We start from the raw sequence: 27,387 nt of genomic DNA on the forward strand, positions 1-27,387 counted from the left end.
ATGTATGTATGTATGTTTACAACCTTACAGGTAAAAAGTTGGTACTTTTTGTGAAAAGTTTGTTAAAATCATGGGTTTCATACTTTGTTTTTGCAGAAACCAGAACTAGTAGATGAAACTAAACAGACAGATGGACCTATTTATGCCATAACAGACAAAGATACAACTATTGAAGTAGTCAAATGTGAAGGTATTGTTTTAAAATTATCTGCAGAAATAATATATGTTTGTGCTATACAGTAATTTCATAAAAGAAAATCTATATTTTTGGAAACTGTGGTAAGGAAGGTGTGGAGAAATTATAAATAAGGTAATAAAACATTAACATTAAATCAATGATTTTTTATTTTCTACCTCAACAAACTTGTTTCTTTTCAAGAAGTAACACCTGGATCACCAAGCACACCTGGATCACCAAGCACACCTGGATCACCAAGCACACCAGGATCACCAAGCACACCTGGATCACCAAGCACACCAGGATCACCAAGCACACCAGGATCACCAAGCACACCTGGATCTCCAAGCACACCTGGATCACCAAGCACACAGGATCACCAAGCACACCAGGATCACCAAGCACACCAGGATCACCAAGCACACCTGGATCACCAAGCACACCCAGGATCACCAAGCACACCTGGATCACCAAGCACACCTGGATCACCAAGCACACCTGGATCACCAAGCACACCAGGATCACCAAGCACACAGGATCACCAAGCACACCTGGATCACCAAGCACACCTGGATCACCAAGCACACCAGGATCACCAAGCACACCAGGATCACCAAGCACACCAGGATCACCAAGCACACCAGGATCACCAAGCACACCTGGATCACCAAGCACACCTGGATCACCAAGCACACCAGGATCACCAAGCACACCAGGATCACCAAGCACACCAGAATCACCAAGTACACCTTGCTCTCAAGTAATGGTTCCACAGAGCAATCTCCCAACCATTAGTCCAAGGTATCCAAGTGATGCATCTCCCAATGACCGCTTAGTTGTTGTTAGAGATGACAATAGTGATTCCACTGTGGTTTCAGTTGATGTTAAAGAACCAACAGCAGGATCTGTTCTTGTTTCAGAACCAATTGATAAGGTAGCTATTCTCTGATATAACACAAGTTGAAGTTTTTGTCTTAAATTAATTTTTAATTTACCTCCATCTAGTGTTTTTTAAAAACACCTCTACATACAAACATTTTTATCACACCATTTATTTTGCAGCCTGTAATTGATGAGCCTGGAAAATATGCTGTTTGAATTTCCCCACAAGTAAGGCCTCTCTAATATATTATCTGCATTTATTTTTATTTTTTTTCTTGCAAATTATTTAATAAAAACTTTGTGTTTTAAAATGCACGTATTTTAATTGTAATTATATGTCATAATGTGGTCAATGGGTAGAGATCTGTAGAAATGCTTTAGACTTTAATTCCTTCTTGTGGTCTGCGAAGCATCTTTGACTCAATAAAATCTTGGATCAGTAGAAATTTATATTTTTAGAAAAGTCAAATCTGTCATTGATAGTATGTTATTTAATATTTCTTTGCAAAGCAGTGTCAATATCACACATTGCTTGCACCAGTAGCAATAGATTAATTATTACAGATTCTATGGGTAAAATCTATAGGTGAGTTGGCAGATCTAAAAGAAAACATCAATATTATTTTGACACTGATAGTAAAGACAACATGACCTTATGGTTCTCTTTTCAATTGGTTTATACAATGAAGTTGACCTTATTTCTTTTTTCACCACATAGGTTCAACACCAACTGGTGCTGCACCTCCACAAGAAGTGCAAACTTTTGCAGGTAACATTCAGTTTTACTGATGTGGTTTCCTTAACTCTGTACTTTAACTTCTAGATGTTTTGAGATTTTTAAAATGTGTTCGAATTGGGCTTTGGTATGTTTATTTGGAAAATCTTGAAATATCTACCAATAGAGAACCACTTATTCTCAAATTATTTTTTCCAATAAAATATCATTTAAGTTATTATTTTCTTCATTTCTATACATGATTATTAGTATCTTCATCTCTGTAAATATTTTCTATGTTTACCTTCAATCAACAGACAATACACCTGGTTCAGAAGTCTACAAAGTGGATTCTACTACCTATGTAGTTGTTTTCCCAGTAACTGATAACCCAGTAGATGTTCCTTCAGGCACTTCAGCATATGTATTCAAGGCAAGTAGTTTATTTATTTTGTTTTCATGAAAGCTGTTGAGGCATGTACTAAAGAACCTTAAAATTGAATATATATATATATATATATATATATATATATATATATATATATATATATATATATATATATATATATATATATATATATATATATATATATATATATATATATATGCATATGTATGTATGTATGTTTACAACCTTACAGGTAAAAAGTTGGTACTTTTTGTGAAAAGTTTGTTAAAATCATGGGTTTCATACTTTGTTTTTGCAGAAACCAGAACTAGTAGATGAAACTAAACAGACAGATGGACCTATTTATGCCATAACAGACAAAGATACAACTATTGAAGTAGTCAAATGTGAAGGTATTGTTTTAAAATTATCTGCAGAAATAATATATGTTTGTGCTATACAGTAATTTCATAAAAGAAATTCTATATTTTTGGAAACTGTGGTAAGGAAGGTGTGGAGAAATTATAAATAAGGTAATAAAACATTAAACATTAAATCAATGATTTTTTTATTTTCTACCTCAACAAACTTGTTTCTTTTCAAGAAGTAACACCTGGATCACCAAGCACACCTGGATCACCAAGCACACCTGGATCACCAAGCACACCAGGATCACCAAGCACACCTGGATCACCAAGCACACCAGGATCACCAAGCACACCAGGATCACCAAGCACACCTGGATCTCCAAGCACACCTGGATCACCAAGCACACCAGGATCACCAAGCACACCAGGATCACCAAGCACACCTGGATCACCAAGCACACCTGGATCACCAAGCACACCAGGATCACCAAGCACACCAGGATCACCAAGCACACCAGAATCACCAAGTACACCTTGCTCTCAAGTAATGGTTCCACAGAGCAATCTCCCAACCATTAGTCCAAGTTATCCAAGTGATGCATCTCCCAATGACCGCTTAGTTGTTGTTAGAGATGACAATAGTGATTCCACTGTGGTTTCAGTTGATGTTAAAGAACCAACAGCAGGATCTGTTCTTGTTTCAGAACCAATTGATAAGGTAGCTATTCTCTGATATAACACAAGTTGAAGTTTTTGTCTTAATTAATTTTTAATTTACCTCCATCTAGTGTTTTTTAAAACACCTCTACATACAAACAATTTTATCACACCATTTATTTTGCAGCCTGTAATTGATGAGCCTGGAAAATATGCTGTTGAATTCCCCACAAGTAAGGCCTCTCTAATATATTATCTGCATTTATTTTTATTTTTTTCTTGCAAATTTATTTAATAAAAACTTTGTGTTTTAAAATGCACGTATTTTAATTGTAATTATATGTCATAATGTGGTCAATGGGTAGAGATCTGTAGAAATGCTTTAGACTTTAATTCCTTCTTGTGGTCTGCGAAGCATCTTTGACTCAATAAAATCTTGGATCAGTAGAAATTTATATTTTTAGAAAAGTCAAATCTGTCATTGATAGTATGTTATTTAATATTTCTTTGCAAAGCAGTGTCAATATCACACATTGCTTGCACCAGTAGCATTAGATTAATTATTACAGATTCTATGGGTAAATCTATAGGTGAGTTGGCAGATCTAAAAGAAAACATCAATATTATTTTGACACTGATAGTAAAGACAACATGACCTTATGGTTCTCTTTTCAATTGGTTTATACAATGAAGTTGACCTTATTTCTTTTTTCACCACATAGGTTCAACACCAACTGGTGCTGCACCTCCACAAGAAGTGCAAACTTTTGCAGGTAACATTCAGTTTTACTGATGTGGTTTCCTTAACTCTGTACTTTAACTTCTAGATGTTTTGAGATTTTTAAAATGTGTTCGAATTGGGCTTTGGTATGTTTATTTGGAAAATCTTGAAATATCTACCAATAGAGAACCACTTATTCTCAAATTATTTTTTCCAATAAAATATCATTTAAGTTATTATTTTCTTCATTTCTATACATGATTATTAGTATCTTCATCTCTGTAAATATTTTCTATGTTTACCTTCAATCAACAGACAATACACCTGGTTCAGAAGTCTACAAAGTGGATTCTACTACCTATGTAGTTGTTTTCCCAGTAACTGATAACCCAGTAGATGTTCCTTCAGGCACTTCAGCATATGTATTCAAGGCAAGTAGTTTATTTATTTTGTTTTCATGAAAGCTGTTGAGGCATGTACTAAAGAACCTTAAAATTGAATATATATATATATATATATATATATATATATATATATATATATATATATATATATATATATATATATATATATATATATATATATATATATGCATATGTATGTATGTATGTTTACAACCTTACAGGTAAAAAGTTGGTACTTTTTGTGAAAAGTTTGTTAAAATCATGGGTTTCATACTTTGTTTTTGCAGAAACCAGAACTAGTAGATGAAACTAAACAGACAGATGGACCTATTTATGCCATAACAGACAAAGATACAACTATTGAAGTAGTCAAATGTGAAGGTATTGTTTTAAAATTATCTGCAGAAATAATATATGTTTGTGCTATACAGTAATTTCATAAAAGAAATTCTATATTTTTGGAAACTGTGGTAAGGAAGGTGTGGAGAAATTATAAATAAGGTAATAAAACATTAAACATTAAATCAATGATTTTTTTATTTTCTACCTCAACAAACTTGTTTCTTTTCAAGAAGTAACACCTGGATCACCAAGCACACCTGGATCACCAAGCACACCTGGATCACCAAGCACACCAGGATCACCAAGCACACCTGGATCACCAAGCACACCAGGATCACCAAGCACACCAGGATCACCAAGCACACCTGGATCTCCAAGCACACCTGGATCACCAAGCACACCAGGATCACCAAGCACACCAGGATCACCAAGCACACCAGGATCACCAAGCACACCTGGATCACCAAGCACACCAGGATCACCAAGCACACCTGGATCACCAAGCACACCTGGATCACCAAGCACACCTGGATCACCAAGCACACCTGGATCACCAAGCACACCAGGATCACCAAGCACACCTGGATCACCAAGCACACCAGGATCACCAAGCACACCAGGATCACCAAGCACACCTGGATCTCCAAGCACACCTGGATCACCAAGCACACCAGGATCACCAAGCACACCAGGATCACCAAGCACACCAGGATCACCAAGCACACCTGGATCACCAAGCACACCAGGATCACCAAGCACACCTGGATCACCAAGCACACCTGGATCACCAAGCACACCAGGATCACCAAGCACACCTGGATCACCAAGCACACCAGGATCACCAAGCACACCAGGATCACCAAGCACACCTGGATCACCAAGCACACCTGGATCACCAAGCACACCAGGATCACCAAGCACACCAGGATCACCAAGCACACCAGGATCACCAAGCACACCTGGATCACCAAGCACACCTGGATCACCAAGCACACCAGGATCACCAAGCACACCAGGATCACCAAGCACACCAGAATCACCAAGTACACCTTGCGCTCAAGTAATGGTTCCACAGAGCAATCTCCCAACCATTAGTCCAAGTTATCCAAGTGATGCATCTCCCAATGACCGCTTAGTTGTGGTTAGAGATGACAATAGTGATTCCACTGTGGTTTCAGTTGATGTTAAAGAACCAACAGCAGGATCTGTTCTTGTTTCAGAACCAATTGATAAGGTAGCTATTCTCTGATATAACACAAGTTGAAGTTTTTGTCTTAATTAATTTTTAATTTACCTCCATCTAGTGTTTTTTAAAACACCTCTACATACAAACAATTTTATCACACCATTTATTTTGCAGCCTGTAAGATGAGCCTGGAAAATATGCTGTTGAATTCCCCACAAGTAAGGCCTCTCTAATATATTATCTGCATTTATTTTTATTTTTTTCTTGCAAATTTATTTAATAAAAACTTTGTGTTTTAAAATGCACGTATTTTAATTGTAATTATATGTCATAATGTGGTCAATGGGTAGAGATCTGTAGAAATGCTTTAGACTTTAATTCCTTCTTGTGGTCTGCGAAGCATCTTTGACTCAATAAAATCTTGGATCAGTAGAAATTTATATTTTTAGAAAAGTCAAATCTGTCATTGATAGTATGTTATTTAATATTTCTTTGCAAAGCAGTGTCAATATCACACATTGCTTGCACCAGTAGCATTAGATTAATTATTACAGATTCTATGGGTAAATCTATAGGTGAGTTGGCAGATCTAAAAGAAAACATCAATATTATTTTGACACTGATAGTAAAGACAACATGACCTTATGGTTCTCTTTTCAATTGGTTTATACAATGAAGTTGACCTTATTTCTTTTTTCACCACATAGGTTCAACACCAACTGGTGCTGCACCTCCACAAGAAGTGCAAACTTTTGCAGGTAACATTCAGTTTTACTGATGTGGTGGTTTCCTTAACTCTGTACTTTAACTTCTAGATGTTTTGAGATTTTTAAAATGTGTTCGAATTGGGCTTTGGTATGTTTATTTGGAAAATCTTGAAATATCTACCAATAGAGAACCACTTATTCTCAAATTATTTTTTCCAATAAAATATCATTTAAGTTATTATTTTCTTCATTTCTATACATGATTATTAGTATCTTCATCTCTGTAAATATTTTCTATGTTTACCTTCAATCAACAGACAATACACCTGGTTCAGAAGTCTACAAAGTGGATTCTACTACCTATGTAGTTGTTTTCCCAGTAACTGATAACCCAGTAGATGTTCCTTCAGGCACTTCAGCATATGTATAGGCAAGTAGTTTATTTATTTTGTTTTCATGAAAGCTGTTGAGGCATGTACTAAAGAACCTTAAAATTGAATATATATATATATATATATATATATATATATATATATATATATATATATATATATATATATATATATATATATATATATATATATATGCATATGTATGTATGTATGTTTACAACCTTACAGGTAAAAAGTTGGTACTTTTTGTGAAAAGTTTGTTAAAATCATGGGTTTCATACTTTGTTTTTGCAGAAACCAGAACTAGTAGATGAAACTAAACAGACAGATGGACCTATTTATGCCATAACAGACAAAGATACAACTATTGAAGTAGTCAAATGTGAAGGTATTGTTTTAAAATTATCTGCAGAAATAATATATGTTTGTGCTATACAGTAATTTCATAAAAGAAATTCTATATTTTTGGAAACTGTGGTAAGGAAGGTGTGGAGAAATTATAAATAAGGTAATAAAACATTAAACATTAAATCAATGATTTTTTTATTTTCTACCTCAACAAACTTGTTTCTTTTCAAGAAGTAACACCTGGATCACCAAGCACACCTGGATCACCAAGCACACCTGGATCACCAAGCACACCAGGATCACCAAGCACACCTGGATCACCAAGCACACCAGGATCACCAAGCACACCAGGATCACCAAGCACACCTGGATCTCCAAGCACACCGATCACCAAGCACACCAGGATCACCAAGCACACCAGGATCACCAAGCACACCAGGATCACCAAGCACACCTGGATCACCAAGCACACCAGGATCACCAAGCACACCTGGATCACCAAGCACACCTGGATCACCAAGCACACCTGGATCACCAAGCACACCTGGATCACCAAGCACACCAGGATCACCAAGCACACCTGGATCACCAAGCACACCAGGATCACCAAGCACACCAGGATCACCAAGCACACCTGGATCTCCAAGCACACCTGGATCACCAAGCACACCAGGATCACCAAGCACACCAGGATCACCAAGCACACCAGGATCACCAAGCACACCTGGATCACCAAGCACACCAGGATCACCAAGCACACCTGGATCACCAAGCACACCTGGATCACCAAGCACACCAGGATCACCAAGCACACCTGGATCACCAAGCACACCAGGATCACCAAGCACACCAGGATCACCAAGCACACCTGGATCACCAAGCACACCTGGATCACCAAGCACACCAGGATCACCAAGCACACCAGGATCACCAAGCACACCAGGATCACCAAGCACACCTGGATCACCAAGCACACCTGGATCACCAAGCACACCAGGATCACCAAGCACACCAGGATCACCAAGCACACCAGAATCACCAAGTACACCTTGCGCTCAAGTAATGGTTCCACAGAGCAATCTCCCAACCATTAGTCCAAGTTATCCAAGTGATGCATCTCCCAATGACCGCTTAGTTGTGGTTAGAGATGACAATAGTGATTCCACTGTGGTTTCAGTTGATGTTAAAGAACCAACAGCAGGATCTGTTCTTGTTTCAGAACCAATTGATAAGGTAGCTATTCTCTGATATAACACAAGTTGAAGTTTTTGTCTTAATTAATTTTTAATTTACCTCCATCTAGTGTTTTTTAAAACACCTCTACATACAAACAATTTTATCACACCATTTATTTTGCAGCCTGTAATTGATGAGCCTGGAAAATATGCTGTTGAATTCCCCACAAGTAAGGCCTCTCTAATATATTATCTGCATTTATTTTTATTTTTTTCTTGCAAATTTATTTAATAAAAACTTTGTGTTTTAAAATGCACGTATTTTAATTGTAATTATATGTCATAATGTGGTCAATGGGTAGAGATCTGTAGAAATGCTTTAGACTTTAATTCCTTCTTGTGGTCTGCGAAGCATCTTTGACTCAATAAAATCTTGGATCAGTAGAAATTTATATTTTTAGAAAAGTCAAATCTGTCATTGATAGTATGTTATTTAATATTTCTTTGCAAAGCAATGTCAATATCACACATTGCTTGCACCAGTAGCATTAGATTAATTATTACAGATTCTATGGGTAAATCTATAGGTGAGTTGGCAGATCTAAAAGAAAACATCAATATTATTTTGACACTGATAGTAAAGACAACATGACCTTATGGTTCTCTTTTCAATTGGTTTATACAATGAAGTTGACCTTATTTCTTTTTTCACCACATAGGTTCAACACCAACTGGTGCTGCACCTCCACAAGAAGTGCAAACTTTTGCAGGTAACATTCAGTTTTACTGATGTGGTTTCCTTAACTCTGTACTTTAACTTCTAGATGTTTTGAGATTTTTAAAATGTGTTCGAATTGGGCTTTGGTATGTTTATTTGGAAAATCTTGAAATATCTACCAATAGAGAACCACTTATTCTCAAATTATTTTTTCCAATAAAATATCATTTAAGTTATTATTTTCTTCATTTCTATACATGATTATTAGTATCTTCATCTCTGTAAATATTTTCTATGTTTACCTTCAATCAACAGACAATACACCTGGTTCAGAAGTCTACAAAGTGGATTCTACTACCTATGTAGTTGTTTTCCCAGTAACTGATAACCCAGTAGATGTTCCTTCAGGCACTTCAGCATATGTATTCAAGGCAAGTAGTTTATTTATTTTGTTTTCATGAAAGCTGTTGAGGCATGTACTAAAGAACCTTAAAATTGAATATATATATATATATATATATATATATATATATATATATATATATATATATATATATATATATATATATATATATATATATATATGCATATGTATGTATGTATGTTTACAACCTTACAGGTAAAAAGTTGGTACTTTTTGTGAAAAGTTTGTTAAAATCATGGGTTTCATACTTTGTTTTTGCAGAAACCAGAACTAGTAGATGAAACTAAACAGACAGATGGACCTATTTATGCCATAACAGACAAAGATACAACTATTGAAGTAGTCAAATGTGAAGGTATTGTTTTAAAATTATCTGCAGAAATAATATATGTTTGTGCTATACAGTAATTTCATAAAAGAAATTCTATATTTTTGGAAACTGTGGTAAGGAAGGTGTGGAGAAATTATAAATAAGGTAATAAAACATTAAACATTAAATCAATGATTTTTTTATTTTCTACCTCAACAAACTTGTTTCTTTTCAAGAAGTAACACCTGGATCACCAAGCACACCTGGATCACCAAGCACACCTGGATCACCAAGCACACCAGGATCACCAAGCACACCTGGATCACCAAGCACACCAGGATCACCAAGCACACCAGGATCACCAAGCACACCTGGATCTCCAAGCACACCTGGATCACCAAGCACACCAGGATCACCAAGCACACCAGGATCACCAAGCACACCAGGATCACCAAGCACACCTGGATCACCAAGCACACCAGGATCACCAAGCACACCTGGATCACCAAGCACACCTGGATCACCAAGCACACCAGGATCACCAAGCACACCTGGATCACCAAGCACACCAGGATCACCAAGCACACCAGGATCACCAAGCACACCTGGATCACCAAGCACACCTGGATCACCAAGCACACCAGGATCACCAAGCACACCTGGATCACCAAGCACACCTGGATCACCAAGCACACCAGGATCACCAAGCACACCTGGATCACCAAGCACACCAGGATCACCAAGCACACCAGGATCACCAAGCACACCTGGATCACCAAGCACACCTGGATCACCAAGCACACCAGGATCACCAAGCACACCAGGATCACCAAGCACACCAGGATCACCAAGCACACCAGGATCACCAAGCACACCTGGATCACCAAGCACACCTGGATCACCAAGCACACCAGGATCACCAAGCACACCAGGATCACCAAGCACACCAGAATCACCAAGTACACCTTGCGCTCAAGTAATGGTTCCACAGAGCAATCTCCCAACCATTAGTCCAAGTTATCCAAGTGATGCATCTCCCAATGACCGCTTAGTTGTGGTTAGAGATGACAATAGTGATTCCACTGTGGTTTCAGTTGATGTTAAAGAACCAACAGCAGGATCTGTTCTTGTTTCAGAACCAATTGATAAGGTAGCTATTCTCTGATATAACACAAGTTGAAGTTTTTGTCTTAATTAATTTTTAATTTACCTCCATCTAGTGTTTTTTAAAACACCTCTACATACAAACAATTTTATCACACCATTTATTTTGCAGCCTGTAATTGATGAGCCTGGAAAATATGCTGTTGAATTCCCCACAAGTAAGGCCTCTCTAATATATTATCTGCATTTATTTTATTTTTTTCTTGCAAATTTATTTAATAAAAACTTTGTGTTTTAAAATGCACGTATTTTAATTGTAATTATATGTCATAATGTGGTCAATGGGTAGAGATCTGTAGAAATGCTTTAGACTTTAATTCCTTCTTGTGGTCTGCGAAGCATCTTTGACTCAATAAAATCTTGGATCAGTAGAAATTTATATTTTTAGAAAAGTCAAATCTGTCATTGATAGTATGTTATTTAATATTTCTTTGCAAAGCAATGTCAATATCACACATTGCTTGCACCAGTAGCATTAGATTAATTATTACAGATTCTATGGGTAAATCTATAGGTGAGTTGGCAGATCTAAAAGAAAACATCAATATTATTTTGACACTGATAGTAAAGACAACATGACCTTATGGTTCTCTTTTCAATTGGTTTATACAATGAAGTTGACCTTATTTCTTTTTTCACCACATAGGTTCAACACCAACTGGTGCTGCACCTCCACAAGAAGTGCAAACTTTTGCAGGTAACATTCAGTTTTACTGATGTGGTTTCCTTAACTCTGTACTTTAACTTCTAGATGTTTTGAGATTTTTAAAATGTGTTCGAATTGGGCTTTGGTATGTTTATTTGGAAAATCTTGAAATATCTACCAATAGAGAACCACTTATTCTCAAATTATTTTTTCCAATAAAATATCATTTAAGTTATTATTTTCTTCATTTCTATACATGATTATTAGTATCTTCATCTCTGTAAATATTTTCTATGTTTACCTTCAATCAACAGACAATACACCTGGTTCAGAAGTCTACAAAGTGGATTCTACTACCTATGTAGTTGTTTTCCCAGTAACTGATAACCCAGTAGATGTTCCTTCAGGCACTTCAGCATATGTATTCAAGGCAAGTAGTTTATTTATTTTGTTTTCATGAAAGCTGTTGAGGCATGTACTAAAGAACCTTAAAATTGAATATATATATATATATATATATATATATATATATATATATATATATATATATATATATATATATATATATATATATATATATATATATATATATATATATATATATATATATATATATATATATATATATATATATATATATATACATATATATATATATATATGCATATGTATGTATGTATGTTTACAACCTTACAGGTAAAAAGTTGGTACTTTTTGTGAAAAGTTTGTTAAAATCATGGGTTTCATACTTTGTTTTTGCAGAAACCAGAACTAGTAGATGAAACTAAACAGACAGATGGACCTATTTATGCCATAACAGACAAAGATACAACTATTGAAGTAGTCAAATGTGAAGGTATTGTTTTAAAATTATCTGCAGAAATAATATATGGTTGTGCTATACAGTAATTTCATAAAAGAAATTCTATATTTTTGGAAACTGTGGTAAGGAAGGTGTGGAGAAATTATAAATAAGGTAATAAAACATTAAACATTAAATCAATGATTTTTTTATTTTCTACCTCAACAAACTTGTTTCTTTTCAAGAAGTAACACCTGGATCACCAAGCACACCTGGATCACCAAGCACACCTGGATCACCAAGCACACCAGGATCACCAAGCACACCTGGATCACCAAGCACACCAGGATCACCAAGCACACCAGGATCACCAAGCACACCTGGATCTCCAAGCACACCTGGATCACCAAGCACACCAGGATCACCAAGCACACCAGGATCACCAAGCACACCAGGATCACCAAGCACACCTGGATCACCAAGCACACCAGGATCACCAAGCACACCTGGATCACCAAGCACACCTGGATCACCAAGCACACCAGGATCACCAAGCACACCTGGATCACCAAGCACACCAGGATCACCAAGCACACCAGGATCACCAAGCACACCTGGATCACCAAGCACACCTGGATCACCAAGCACACCAGGATCACCAAGCACACCAGGATCACCAAGCACACCAGGATCACCAAGCACACCAGGATCACCAAGCACACCTGGATCACCAAGCACACCTGGATCACCAAGCACACCAGGATCACCAAGCACACCAGGATCACCAAGCACACCAGAATCACCAAGTACACCTTGCTCTCAAGTAATGGTTCCACAGAGCAATCTCCCAACCATTAGTCCAAGTTATCCAAGTGATGCATCTCCCAATGACCGCTTAGTTGTGGTTAGAGATGACAATAGTGATTCCACTGTGGTTTCAGTTGATGTTAAAGAACCAACAGCAGGATCTGTTCTTGTTTCAGAACCAATTGATAAGGTAGCTATTCTCTGATATAACACAAGTTGAAGTTTTTGTCTTAATTAATTTTTAATTTACCTCCATCTAGTGTTTTTTAAAACACCTCTACATACAAACAATTTTATCACACCATTTATTTTGCAGCCTGTAATTGATGAGCCTGGAAAATATGCTGTTGAATTCCCCACAAGTAAGGCCTCTCTAATATATTATCTGCATTTATTTTTATTTTTTTCTTGCAAATTTATTTAATAAAAACTTTGTGTTTTAAAATGCACGTATTTTAATTGTAATTATATGTCATAATGTGGTCAATGGGTAGAGATCTGTAGAAATGCTTTAGACTTTAATTCCTTCTTGTGGTCTGCGAAGCATCTTTGACTCAATAAAATCTTGGATCAGTAGAAATTTATATTTTTAGAAAAGTCAAATCTGTCATTGATAGTATGTTATTTAATATTTCTTTGCAAAGCAATGTCAATATCACACATTGCTTGCACCAGTAGCATTAGATTAATTATTACAGATTCTATGGGTAAATCTATAGGTGAGTTGGCAGATCTAAAAGAAAACATCAATATTATTTTGACACTGATAGTAAAGACAACATGACCTTATGGTTCTCTTTTCAATTGGTTTATACAATGAAGTTGACCTTATTTCTTTTTTCACCACATAGGTTCAACACCAACTGGTGCTGCACCTCCACAAGAAGTGCAAACTTTTGCAGGTAACATTCAGTTTTACTGATGTGGTTTCCTTAACTCTGTACTTTAACTTCTAGATGTTTTGAGATTTTTAAAATGTGTTCGAATTGGGCTTTGGTATGTTTATTTGGAAAATCTTGAAATATCTACCAATAGAGAACCACTTATTCTCAAATTATTTTTTCCAATAAAATATCATTTAAGTTATTATTTTCTTCATTTCTATACATGATTATTAGTATCTTCATCTCTGTAAATATTTTCTATGTTTACCTTCAATCAACAGACAATACACCTGGTTCAGAAGTCTACAAAGTGGATTCTACTACCTATGTAGTTGTTTTCCCAGTAACTGATAACCCAGTAGATGTTCCTTCAGGCACTTCAGCATATGTATTCAAGGCAAGTAGTTTATTTATTTTGTTTTCATGAAAGCTGTTGAGGCATGTACTAAAGAACCTTAAAATTGAATATATATATATATATATATATATATATATATATATATATATATATATATATATATATATATATATATATATATATATATATATATATATATGCATATGTATGTATGTATGTTTACAACCTTACAGGTAAAAAGTTGGTACTTTTTGTGAAAAGTTTGTTAAAATCATGGGTTTCATACTTTGTTTTTGCAGAAACCAGAACTAGTAGATGAAACTAAACAGACAGATGGACCTATTTATGCCATAACAGACAAAGATACAACTATTGAAGTAGTCAAATGTGAAGGTATTGTTTTAAAATTATCTGCAGAAATAATATATGGTTGTGCTATACAGTAATTTCATAAAAGAAATTCTATATTTTTGGAAACTGTGGTAAGGAAGGTGTGGAGAAATTATAAATAAGGTAATAAAACATTAAACATTAAATCAATGATTTTTTTATTTTCTACCTCAACAAACTTGTTTCTTTTCAAGAAGTAACACCTGGATCACCAAGCACACCTGGATCACCAAGCACACCTGGATCACCAAGCACACCAGGATCACCAAGCACACCTGGATCACCAAGCACACCAGGATCACCAAGCACACCAGGATCACCAAGCACACCTGGATCTCCAAGCACACCTGGATCACCAAGCACACCAGGATCACCAAGCACACCAGGATCACCAAGCACACCAGGATCACCAAGCACACCTGGATCACCAAGCACACCAGGATCACCAAGCACACCTGGATCACCAAGCACACCTGGATCACCAAGCACACCAGGATCACCAAGCACACCTGGATCACCAAGCACACCAGGATCACCAAGCACACCAGGATCACCAAGCACACCTGGATCACCAAGCACACCTGGATCACCAAGCACACCAGGATCACCAAGCACACCAGGATCACCAAGCACACCAGGATCACCAAGCACACCAGGATCACCAAGCACACCTGGATCACCAAGCACACCTGGATCACCAAGCACACCAGGATCACCAAGCACACCAGGATCACCAAGCACACCAGAATCACCAAGTACACCTTGCTCTCAAGTAATGGTTCCACAGAGCAATCTCCCAACCATTAGTCCAAGTTATCCAAGTGATGCATCTCCCAATGACCGCTTAGTTGTGGTTAGAGATGACAATAGTGATTCCACTGTGGTTTCAGTTGATGTTAAAGAACCAACAGCAGGATCTGTTCTTGTTTCAGAACCAATTGATAAGGTAGCTATTCTCTGATATAACACAAGTTGAAGTTTTTGTCTTAATTAATTTTTAATTTACCTCCATCTAGTGTTTTTTAAAACACCTCTACATACAAACAATTTTATCACACCATTTATTTTGCAGCCTGTAATTGATGAGCCTGGAAAATATGCTGTTGAATTCCCCACAAGTAAGGCCTCTCTAATATATTATCTGCATTTATTTTTATTTTTTTCTTGCAAATTTATTTAATAAAAACTTTGTGTTTTAAAATGCACGTATTTTAATTGTAATTATATGTCATAATGTGGTCAATGGGTAGAGATCTGTAGAAATGCTTTAGACTTTAATTCCTTCTTGTGGTCTGCGAAGCATCTTTGACTCAATAAAATCTTGGATCAGTAGAAATTTATATTTTTAGAAAAGTCAAATCTGTCATTGATAGTATGTTATTTAATATTTCTTTGCAAAGCAATGTCAATATCACACATTGCTTGCACCAGTAGCATTAGATTAATTATTACAGATTCTATGGGTAAATCTATAGGTGAGTTGGCAGATCTAAAAGAAAACATCAATATTATTTTGACACTGATAGTAAAGACAACATGACCTTATGGTTCTCTTTTCAATTGGTTTATACAATGAAGTTGACCTTATTTCTTTTTTCACCACATAGGTTCAACACCAACTGGTGCTGCACCTCCACAAGAAGTGCAAACTTTTGCAGGTAACATTCAGTTTTACTGATGTGGTTTCCTTAACTCTGTACTTTAACTTCTAGATGTTTTGAGATTTTTAAAATGTGTTCGAATTGGGCTTTGGTATGTTTATTTGGAAAATCTTGAAATATCTACCAATAGAGAACCACTTATTCTCAAATTATTTTTTCCAATAAAATATCATTTAAGTTATTATTTTCTTCATTTCTATACATGATTATTAGTATCTTCATCTCTGTAAATATTTTCTATGTTTACCTTCAATCAACAGACAATACACCTGGTTCAGAAGTCTACAAAGTGGATTCTACTACCTATGTAGTTGTTTTCCCAGTAACTGATAACCCAGTAGATGTTCCTTCAGGCACTTCAGCATATGTATTCAAGGCAAGTAGTTTATTTATTTTGTTTTCATGAAAGCTGTTGAGGCATGTACTAAAGAACCTTAAAATTGAATATATATATATATATATATATATATATATATATATATATATATATATATATATATATATATATATATGCATATGTATGTATGTATGTTTACAACCTTACAGGTAAAAAGTTGGTACTTTTTGTGAAAAGTTTGTTAAAATCATGGGTTTCATATTTTGTTTTTGCAGAAACCAGAACTAGTAGATGAAACTAAACAGACAGAAGGACCTATTTATGCCATAACAGACAAAGATATAACTATTGAAGTAGTCAAATGTGAAGGTATTGTTTAAAAATTATCTGCAGAAATAATATATGTTTGTGCTTTACAGTAATTGCATAAAAGAAATTCTATATTTTTGGAAACTGTGGTAAGGAAGGTGTGGAGAAATTATAAATAAGGTAATAAAACATTAAACATTAAATCAATGATTTTTTGATTTTCTACCTCAACAAACTTGTTTCTTTTCAAGAAGAAACACCTGGATCACCAAGCACACCTGGATCACCAAGCACACCTGGATCACCAAGCACACCAGGATCACCAAGCACACCTGGATCACCAAGCACACCTGGATCTCCAAGCACACCTGGATCACCAAGCACACCAGGATCACCAAGCACACCAGGATCACCTAGCACACCAGAGACAACATCAACTCCATTATTTTCCAGCACCACTGTAACACCTTATGTTAGTGGCCCTACAGGAACAACACCAAGTAAAAAAAAATGCTTCTCATTTACTCTAGTTTATCTTGTTATGTATACTTCTTTGAATCTCTTTTTTGTATTAGTTTCAAACTGTTTTATCTTTGAATTTCATTTTTAATAAATTCTTTGAATATATTTTAGCTTCAACAAAATGTGATCTGGAGATGGTTAACATGCCTTCTAATGCCAATTATGAGCCTGTTTATGAATATCCTGAAGGAATACAAACACCAAACCTAATCAAACTGTCTGATACTAATCAGTATGTTGGTAGAATCTTTACTGAACCTAATGAAAATGTTGAGGCATTTATTCTTACTCCAGTCCAAGAAATAACCATTGCGGTAATGAATTTTAATACATTTTAAAATGAAATACTATGTACTTTCAATATTTATTCACTATAACTCAACTTATCCAACAGATCCTATTGTATACTAGTTCCAGTAGGCTATATCATTTAATAAAGCCAATGTATATTAATATAAAAGTAAACCACCAGTTATATTTTTAAAGATCACTCTGGTAGATAAAATGCTTATAAAATGTTACAACAATCTTTATTTTATTGTTATAAAAACTTTTTTTTTTCAGACTGTAACTGGTGATGGTAAACAAAAAGCTGCTCTCTTCACTCTTGGTAATATTGATTTGATACAACAGATTTTTAAAATATTTCATTTAAGAATTTTATACTTTGTATATATATATATATATATATATATATATATATATATATATATATATATATATATATATATATATATATATATATATATATATATATATATATATATATATATATATATATATATATATATATATATATATATATATATATATATGAAAAATATCTATGGGAAAGAATATAAATTTTTTAAAGTTTTTACATTATGCACCATTAACCTACTTTTCTTCAAATAATTCATATTGTCATTTTTCAGATAAAGATATTCAAAGTGAAAATGTTTTTGGTAAGACACATTCTTGCAATTATTTTGCCATCTTTTTTCTAAAAAAAAAGCACCATTTCTTATGATCATTAGACATTTTTTTTTCTAAAATGTGTTTGTTTAGGACATTTGAATGATTTATTTTCTTCTTGTAAAATTTGAAAAAATAATGCATTTTTACATAAGCCCTATGTAGGAATGAAAGTTATTAATTAATTATTCATCTATTGAAATGACAATAATACTTTCATATTTTATTAGATCAACGCAACTTTAGATGGTCCAATTAAAGTTGATAGACAAGCTTTTTTCTTTTAAATTGATCTAATATGAACCGTGTGTTGGAAAATTAAGAAAAATTTTTATAAACATTTAGATTTTTATAAATTATCCACTTACACATAACTCATTTTAAACTGTTATGCTAAAAGCAGCTTAGATATAGAATTTTTTATCATTTATTTAGATTATAGTTATGTAATTTCTCCTTATTTATATTCCTCCAGTATTCATTCTTTTGGTTAATTTCTAAACTTCATTAAAAAATGTCTTCCACAGGAGGACTGAATCCAAACTATATATATGAAAAGGATTATAATGCTGAATCTAAATATAGCTTGGTTGTTTATAAAGCAGAAAATAATAAAGTGTATGATTTTGATAGCCTTAATGCTGACTTCCAATACCTGTTTGATGTGACAGTAAGAATTTCATGTCTATTTCATTTTATATACATAGACACAATAATAATAGAGAACATGCCTTTTACCTTTAAAAGTAATTCTTATATATTTTATTTAATATTCAAACATTTGAAACATATTCAATTAAAGAAATTGATATTGATTATTGGTATTGAATATTGATATATAGATAAAATTACATTTACCTTTTTACAGCCTATACAGCTGCCTACCAACAAAGACATCAGTCAAGTCACACCTGGTCCTGTATATGTTTTAGCATCATCGGATGTTTCACTTTCAGTTGAATATTGTGCTGGTTTGTAACAAATTCCATATATTGTATAAGAAGATACATCTTAAATGGAAAAAAGTCATAAAATTGGTTGTAAAACTCCTTGGAAAGAACCCCAACCTACCACTAAGACAAAAACTGTAAAACTTATATCCACCATTTAAGGTCAATGTAAGAATAATTGTGTATTATGCTACATAATTAACAGTTTTAGGGAAAAATGCTATGATCACTATGCTGATATTTTTCTACATTTACTTTTCTACAAAGCAGTGATCTAACATATTTAACAGATAAATGATAATATAGGCAACATTATATTTAGAACTTTTGACTGTTGTTTGTACAGAATTTAGCATGATACTACCAAAAAGGCTAAATTTTAAACAGTATTTTTACATCCCAAGATCAAGTTTCAATTGGTACAGATCCATGTCAACCTTTATTAGTACTCCATTATCTAGATTGAAACCTAAACCACTATTACATACCTATTATTTAGATTTTAATACAGCACATCTACTACAATTTTTTTTAAATTATTAACATACATTATGCAATAGTTGTTGTCCTGTTCATCTATTAATGACATCACAGAATTACCATCACCCAAAGCCATATTTCAAATGTCATCAAAATGGCATCACGCTGTACTGATCTCCCACCAAAAGTGAACACATACATCACCTAAAAATAGTTTTAACAAAAAAAGACATCACTTTAGTCACCAATAAATGCACTAAATAGGCTATATCACAATTTTTTAACACACAACATTGCTTTACACCACACTTGAATATCAAATCACATTTTTAGAAGCTATCATCCATTCCCTGAATAATTCTTAAAATTTAATAACAAACAAACAATTTCTGCAAAAGTGTAATAACATTTATTGGAATTTTAATTTTTTTTTTAATTGAATTGATCAAATTACTCTCAAGTGTAAATCAATGAAAACAGAACAAAAAATGCATAAAGATATAAAAAATGCATCAATTAAATTGTGTTATCAAATTTTTAAAATTACAATTAACTAATTCAGTTTTTTCAAATTTAAGGAACACCAGGATCACCAAGCACACCAGGATCACCAAGCACACCAGGATCACCAAGCACACCTGGATCACCAAGCACACCAGGATCACCAAGCACACCAGGATCACCAAGCACACCTGGATCACCAAGCACACCAGGATCACCAAGCACACCAGGATCACCAAGCACACCTGGATCACCAAGCACACCAGGATCACCAAGCACACCAGGATCACCAAGCACACCAGGATCACCAAGCACACCTGGATCACCAAGCACACCTGGATCACCAAGCACACCAGGATCACCAAGCACACCTGGATCACCAAGCACACCAGGATCACCAAGCACACCAGGATCACCAAGCACACCAGGATCACCAAGCACACCTGGATCACCAAGCACACCTGGATCACCAAGCACACCTGGATCACCAAGCACACCTGGATCACCAAGCACACCTGGATCACCAAGCACACCAGGATCACCAAGCACACCAGGATCACCAAGCACACCTGGATCACCAAGCACACCTGGATCACCAAGCACACCAGGATCACCAAGCACACCAGGATCACCAAGCACACCTGGATCACCCAGCACACCAGAGTCACCAAGTACACCTTGCTCTCAAGTTATGGTTCCAGAGAGAGATCTTCCAACAATTAGTCCAAGTTATCCAGATAATGCACCTTCCAATGATCGTTTAGTTGTGGTTAGAGATGACAAGAGTGATGCCACTGTGGTTTCAGTTAATGCTCAAGAATCATCAACAGGATCTGTTCTTGTTTCAGAACCATTCACTCAGGTAGTTTTTCTCTTATATAACACATAAATTTGACATTTTCATCTTAAATCATTTTCAAATCAACAACCCTGCTTTTTAAACCTCCTTTACATAAATTCAGTCATACAATTACTTTTACAGCCCAAAGCTGATGAGCCTGGAAAATATGCTGTTGTATTCTCTACAAGTAAGGCATTTTGAATATATTGTGTGCAATCCATTATATTTTATCCTGCTAATGTATGTAATAAAAATTGTTAGTTTTAGAATGCAACTTTTTTTATTGTAATTACATGTCATAGTGGGGTCAATGGGTAATGTGCAATAGAAATGGTTTAGATTTCCTCTTTGTGATCTGCCAAGCACCTTAGAGTCCACCTATCTTGGATCAGTAAAAAGTTGCATTTTAAAAAGTTAAAGATTTAATTGATAGTATGTTATTTAAGGTTGTTTTTTTTTTGGTAAACAATATTATTAGCATACATTGCTTGCACAAGTAGGATTAGAAATAATAATTACAGATTCTATGGGTAAATTAATAGGTTAGTTGGCAGATCTAAAAAAAACATCAAGATTTTGTTGACACTGATAGTAAAGACCATAAGGCCTTATGGATCTTTTTTCTCTTTTCAATTGGTTTGTACAATGAAGTTGATCTTATTTATTTTTTCCCCATATAGGTTCAACACCAACTGGTGCTACACCTCCAACACAAGTGCTAGATTTTGCAGGTAACATTCTGTTTAACTGATGTGGTTTCCTTAACCATGTACTCTACTTTCTAGATGTTTTGAGATTTTTAAAATGTGTTCAAATTATGCTTTGTTATTTATTTTGGAAATTCTGGAAACATCTAACAATAAAGAACCACTTTTTCTCAAAGTATTTTATCCAATAAAATATTTAAAATTATTACTTTCTTCATTTCTATACAAAATGTATTATTATCTTCATTTCTGTAAATATTTGCTATGTTTACATTGAATCAACAGACACTACAACTAACCCAGAAGTCTTCCAAGTGGATTCTAATACCTATTTAGTTGTTTTCCAAGTAACTGCTAATAACCCAGTGAATATCCCTGCAGGCGCTTCTTCAGCATATGTATTCAAGGCAAGTATTTTATTTATTTTGTATTCATAATTATTCTTAAGGCATGTACTAAGGATGCTTGCCTTTTTTTGTGAAGAGTTTGTTAAAATCATGTGTTCCATATTTGTTTGCAGACCCCAGATAATGTTGATGAAACTAAACAGACAGATGGACCTATTTTTGCCATCACAGACAAAGATACACCTATTGAAGTAGTCAAATGTGCAGGTATTGTATTAAAATTTGTCTACAGAAATTTAAAATATTTGTACTTCATTGTCATTTCCATTATAATTAATCTAATCCTTTGAAAATGATGCTAGGGAAGGTAATGACAAATTTTAAATATGGTGATAGGGCATTAACATTAAAATCAGGGATTTGGTCTACATATCTCAATAATTCTTTCTTCTTTTCAAGAAGAAACTCCAGGATCACCAAGCACACCAGGATCACCAAGCACACCAGGATCACCAAGCACACCAGGATCACCAAGCACACCAGGATCACCAAGCACACCTGGATCACCAAGCACACCAGGATCACCAAGCACACCAGGATCACCAAGCACACCAGGATCACCAAGCACACCTGGATCACCAAGCACACCAGGATCACCAAGCACACCTGGATCACCAAGCACACCTGGATCACCAAGCACACCTGGATCACCAAGCACACCTGGATCACCAAGCACTCCTGGATCACCAAGCACACCTGGATCACCTAGCACACCAGGATCACCAAGCACACCTGGATCACCAAGCACACCTGGATCACCAAGCACACCTGGATCACCAAGCACACCAGGATCACCAAGCACACCAGGATCACCAAGCACACCTGGATCACCAAGTACACCTGGATCACCAAGCACACCTGGATCACCAAGTACACCTGGATCACCAAGCACACCAGGATCACCAAGCACACCTGGATCACCAAGCACACCTGGATCACCAAGCACACCTGGATCACCAAGCACACCTGGATCACCAAGCACACCTGGATCACCAAGCACACCTGGATCACCAAGCACACCTGGATCACCAAGCACACCAGGATCACCAAGCACACCTGGATCACCAAGCACACCTGGATCACCAAGCACACCTGGATCACCAAGCACACCTGGATCACCAAGCACACCTGGATCACCAAGCACACCTGGATCACCAAGCACACCAGGATCACCAAGCACACCAGGATCACCAAGCACACCAGGATCACCAAGCACACCAGGATCACCAAGCACACCAGGATCACCAAGCACACCAGGATCACCAAGCACACCAGGATCACCCAGCACACCAGAGTCACCAAGTACACCTTGCTCTCAAGTTATGGTTCCAGAGGGAGATCTTCCAACAATTAGTCCAAGTTATCCAGATAATGCACCTTCCAATGATCGTTTAGTTGTGGTTAGAGATGACAAGAGTGATGCCACTGTGGTTTCAGTTAATGCTCAAGAATCATCAACAGGATCTGTTCTTGTTTCAGAACCATTCACTCAGGTAGTTTTTCTCTTATATAACACATAAATTTGACATTTTCATCTTAAATCATTTTCAAATCAACAACCCTGCTTGTTCAAACTCCTTTACATAAATTCAGTCATACAATTACTTTTACAGCCCAAAGCTGATGAGCCTGGAAAATATGCTGTTGTATTCTCAACAAGTAAGGCATTTTGAATATATTGTGTGCAATCCATTATATTTTATCCTGCTAATGTATGTAATGAAAAATTTTAGTTTTAGAATGCACCTTTTTTTTTATTGTAATTACATGTCATAGTGGGGTCAATGGGTAATGTGCAATAGAAATGGTTTAGATTACCTCTTTGTGATCTGCCAAGCACCTTAGAGTCCACCTATCTTGGATCAGTAAAAAGTTTCATTTTATAAAGTTAAAGATTTAATTGATAGTATGTTATTTAAGGTTGTTTTTTTTTTTTTTGGTAAGCAATATTATTAGCATACATTGCTTGCACAAGTAGGATTAGAAATAATAATTACAGATTCTATGGGTAAATTAATAGGTTAGTTGGCAGATCTAAAAAAAAACATCAAGATTTTGTTGACACTGATAGTAAAGACCATAAGGCCTTATGGATCTTTTTTCTCTTTTCAATTGGTTTGTACAATGAAGTTGATCTTATTTATTTTTTCTCCATATAGGTTCAACACCAACTGGTGCTACACCTCCAACACAAGTGCAAGATTTTGCAGGTAACATTCTGTTTAACTGATGTGGTTTCCTTAACCGTGTACTCTACTTTCTAGATGTTTTGAGATTTTTAAAATGTGTTCAAATTATGTTTTGTTATTTATTTTGGAAATTCTGGAAACATCTACCAATAAAGAACCACTTTTTCTCAAAGTATTTTATCCAATAAAATATTTAAAATTATTACTTTCTTCATTTCTATACAAAATGTATTATTATCTTCATTTCTGTAAATATTTACTATGTTTACATTGAATCAACAGACACTACAACTAACCCAGAAGTCTTCCAAGTGGATTCTAATACCTATTTAGTTGTTTTCCAAGTAACTGCTAATAACCCAGTGAATATCCCTGCAGGCGCTTCTTCAGCATATGTATTCAAGGCAAGTATTTTATTTATTTTGTATTCATAATTATTCTTAAGGCATGTACTAAGGATGCTTGCCTTTTTTTGTGAAGAGTTTGTTAAAATCATGTGTTCCATATTTGTTTGCAGACCCCAGATAATGTTGATGAAACTAAACAGACAGATGGACCTATTTTTGCCATCACAGACAAAGATACACCTATTGAAGTAGTCAAATGTGCAGGTATTGTATTAAAATTTGTCTACAGAAATTTAAAATATTTGTACTTCATTGTCATTTCCATTATAATTAATCTAATCCTTTGAAAATGATGCTAGGAAAGGTAATGACAAATTTTAAATATGGTGATAGGGCATTAACATTAAAATCAGGGATTTGGTCTACATATCTCAATAATTCTTTCTTCTTTTCAAGAAGAAACTCCAGGATCACCAAGCACACCAGGATCACCAAGCACACCAGGATCACCAAGCACACCAGGATCACCAAGCACACCAGGATCACCAAGCACACCTGGATCACCAAGCACACCAGGATCACCAAGCACACCAGGATCACCAAGCACACCTGGATCACCAAGCACACCTGGATCACCAAGCACACCAGGATCACCAAGCACACCTGGATCACCAAGCACACCTGGATCACCAAGCACACCTGGATCACCAAGCACACCAGGATCACCAAGCACACCAGGATCACCAAGCACACCTGGATCACCAAGTACACCTGGATCACCAAGCACTCCTGGATCACCAAGTACACCTGGATCACCAAGCACACCAGGATCACCAAGCACACCAGGATCACCAAGCACACCTGGATCACCAAGCACACCTGGATCACCAAGCACACCTGGATCACCAAGCACACCAGGATCACCAAGCACACCAGGATCACCAAGCACACCTGGATCACCAAGCACACCAGGATCACCAAGCACACCAGGATCACCAAGCACACCTGGATCACCAAGCACACCTGGATCACCAAGCACACCAGGATCACCAAGCACACCAGGATCACCAAGCACACCTGGATCACCAAGCACACCTGGATCACCAAGCACACCTGGATCACCAAGCACACCAGGATCACCAAGCACACCTGGATCACCAAGCACACCAGGATCACCAAGCACACCTGGATCTCCAAGCACACCTGGATCACCAAGCACACCAGGATCACCAAGCACACCAGGATCACCAAGCACACCAGAGTCACCAAGTACACCTTGCTCTCAAGTTATGGTTCCAGAGGGAGATCTTCCAACAATTAGTCCAAGTTATCCAGATAATGCACCTTCCAATGATCGTTTAGTTGTGGTTAGAGATGACAAGAGTGATGCCACTGTGGTTTCAGTTAATGCTCAAGAATCATCAACAGGATCTGTTCTTGTTTCAGAACCATTCACTCAGGTAGTTTTTCTCTTATATAACACATAAATTTGACATTTTCATCTTAAATCATTTTCAAATCAACAACCCTGCTTGTTCAAACTCCTTTACATAAATTCAGTCATACAATTACTTTTACAGCCCAAAGCTGATGAGCCTGGAAAATATGCTGTTGTATTCTCAACAAGTAAGGCATTTTGAATATATTGTGTGCAATCCATTATATTTTATCCTGCTAATGTATGTAATAAAAATTTTTAGTTTTAGAATGCACCTTTTTTTTAATTGTAATTACATGTCATAGTGGGGTCAATGGGTAATGTGCAATAGAAATGGTTTAGATTACCTCTTTGTGATCTGCCAAGCACATTAGAGTCCACCTAGCTTGGATCAGTAAAAAGTTTCATTTTATAAAGTTAAAGATTTAATTGATAGTATGTTATTTAAGGTTGTTTTTTTTTTGGTAAGCAATATTATTAGCATACATTGCTTGCTCAAGTAGGATTAGAAATAATAATTACAGATTCTATGGGTAAATTAATAGGTTAGTTGGCAGATCTAATAAAAACATCAAGATTTTGTAGACACTGATAGTAAAGACCATAAGGCCTTATGGATCTTTTTTCTCTTTTCAATTGGTTTGTACAATGAAGTTGATCTTATTTATTTTTTCCCCATATAGGTTCAACACCAACTGGTGCTACACCTCCAACACAAGTGCAAGATTTTGCAGGTAACATTCTGTTTAACTGATGTGGTTTCCTTAACCATGTACTC

At 35.6% G+C, this 27,387-nt stretch overlaps 2 protein-coding genes and 1 long non-coding RNA gene across 3 annotated transcripts in view; all 3 read left to right on the plus strand.

Moving 5' to 3' along the window:
- Positions 1 to 96: 96 nt before the first annotated feature.
- LOC131926941 (sialidase-like) lies at positions 97 to 5,904 on the plus strand (the record flags this gene model as incomplete). The annotated part of the gene is made up of 11 exons (XM_059282552.1): positions 97 to 190; positions 1,256 to 1,288; positions 1,779 to 1,829; positions 2,093 to 2,208; positions 2,483 to 2,576; positions 2,768 to 3,249; positions 3,376 to 3,421; positions 3,911 to 3,961; positions 4,225 to 4,340; positions 4,601 to 4,694; positions 4,886 to 5,904. Coding segments are annotated over 11 exons (2,196 nt in total), but the record flags the coding sequence as incomplete, so codon positions are not given.
- A 118-nt stretch (positions 5,905 to 6,022) lies between these two features.
- Positions 6,023 to 6,970, plus strand: LOC131926935 (uncharacterized). Its single transcript, XR_009383581.1, has 3 exons — positions 6,023 to 6,059; positions 6,549 to 6,599; positions 6,866 to 6,970. It is a non-coding gene; the product is annotated as an uncharacterized LOC131926935 (long non-coding RNA).
- A 1,380-nt stretch (positions 6,971 to 8,350) lies between these two features.
- LOC131926933 (mucin-17) overlaps positions 8,351 to 27,387 on the plus strand; it is a 48,247-nt gene continuing 29,210 nt past the window's right edge. Inside the window, exons 1-39 of the mRNA XM_059282536.1 lie at positions 8,351 to 8,521; positions 8,648 to 8,693; positions 9,183 to 9,233; positions 9,497 to 9,612; positions 9,867 to 9,960; positions 10,152 to 11,065; positions 11,192 to 11,237; positions 11,726 to 11,776; positions 12,040 to 12,155; positions 12,488 to 12,581; positions 12,773 to 13,524; positions 13,651 to 13,696; positions 14,186 to 14,236; positions 14,500 to 14,615; positions 14,876 to 14,969; positions 15,161 to 15,912; positions 16,039 to 16,084; positions 16,574 to 16,624; positions 16,888 to 17,003; positions 17,240 to 17,333; positions 17,525 to 17,773; positions 17,907 to 18,109; positions 18,360 to 18,405; positions 18,710 to 18,739; positions 19,277 to 19,419; positions 19,618 to 19,720; positions 20,758 to 21,542; positions 21,663 to 21,708; positions 22,202 to 22,252; positions 22,514 to 22,635; positions 22,749 to 22,842; positions 23,035 to 24,128; positions 24,249 to 24,294; positions 24,795 to 24,845; positions 25,107 to 25,228; positions 25,342 to 25,435; positions 25,628 to 26,631; positions 26,752 to 26,797; positions 27,293 to 27,343. Coding sequence (XP_059138519.1) covers positions 8,351 to 8,521; positions 8,648 to 8,693; positions 9,183 to 9,233; positions 9,497 to 9,612; positions 9,867 to 9,960; positions 10,152 to 11,065; positions 11,192 to 11,237; positions 11,726 to 11,776; positions 12,040 to 12,155; positions 12,488 to 12,581; positions 12,773 to 13,524; positions 13,651 to 13,696; positions 14,186 to 14,236; positions 14,500 to 14,615; positions 14,876 to 14,969; positions 15,161 to 15,912; positions 16,039 to 16,084; positions 16,574 to 16,624; positions 16,888 to 17,003; positions 17,240 to 17,333; positions 17,525 to 17,773; positions 17,907 to 18,109; positions 18,360 to 18,405; positions 18,710 to 18,739; positions 19,277 to 19,419; positions 19,618 to 19,720; positions 20,758 to 21,542; positions 21,663 to 21,708; positions 22,202 to 22,252; positions 22,514 to 22,635; positions 22,749 to 22,842; positions 23,035 to 24,128; positions 24,249 to 24,294; positions 24,795 to 24,845; positions 25,107 to 25,228; positions 25,342 to 25,435; positions 25,628 to 26,631; positions 26,752 to 26,797; positions 27,293 to 27,343 — 8,197 coding nt within the window. The remainder of the gene's footprint in view (positions 8,522 to 8,647; positions 8,694 to 9,182; positions 9,234 to 9,496; positions 9,613 to 9,866; positions 9,961 to 10,151; positions 11,066 to 11,191; positions 11,238 to 11,725; positions 11,777 to 12,039; positions 12,156 to 12,487; positions 12,582 to 12,772; positions 13,525 to 13,650; positions 13,697 to 14,185; positions 14,237 to 14,499; positions 14,616 to 14,875; positions 14,970 to 15,160; positions 15,913 to 16,038; positions 16,085 to 16,573; positions 16,625 to 16,887; positions 17,004 to 17,239; positions 17,334 to 17,524; positions 17,774 to 17,906; positions 18,110 to 18,359; positions 18,406 to 18,709; positions 18,740 to 19,276; positions 19,420 to 19,617; positions 19,721 to 20,757; positions 21,543 to 21,662; positions 21,709 to 22,201; positions 22,253 to 22,513; positions 22,636 to 22,748; positions 22,843 to 23,034; positions 24,129 to 24,248; positions 24,295 to 24,794; positions 24,846 to 25,106; positions 25,229 to 25,341; positions 25,436 to 25,627; positions 26,632 to 26,751; positions 26,798 to 27,292; positions 27,344 to 27,387) is intronic.

The sequence above is a fragment of the Physella acuta genome, unplaced genomic scaffold (assembly GCF_028476545.2).
Source record: "Physella acuta isolate Inbredline_101_S28 unplaced genomic scaffold, ASM2847654v3 ptg001352l, whole genome shotgun sequence".
Classification (NCBI taxonomy): Eukaryota; Metazoa; Mollusca; class Gastropoda; family Physidae; genus Physella; species Physella acuta.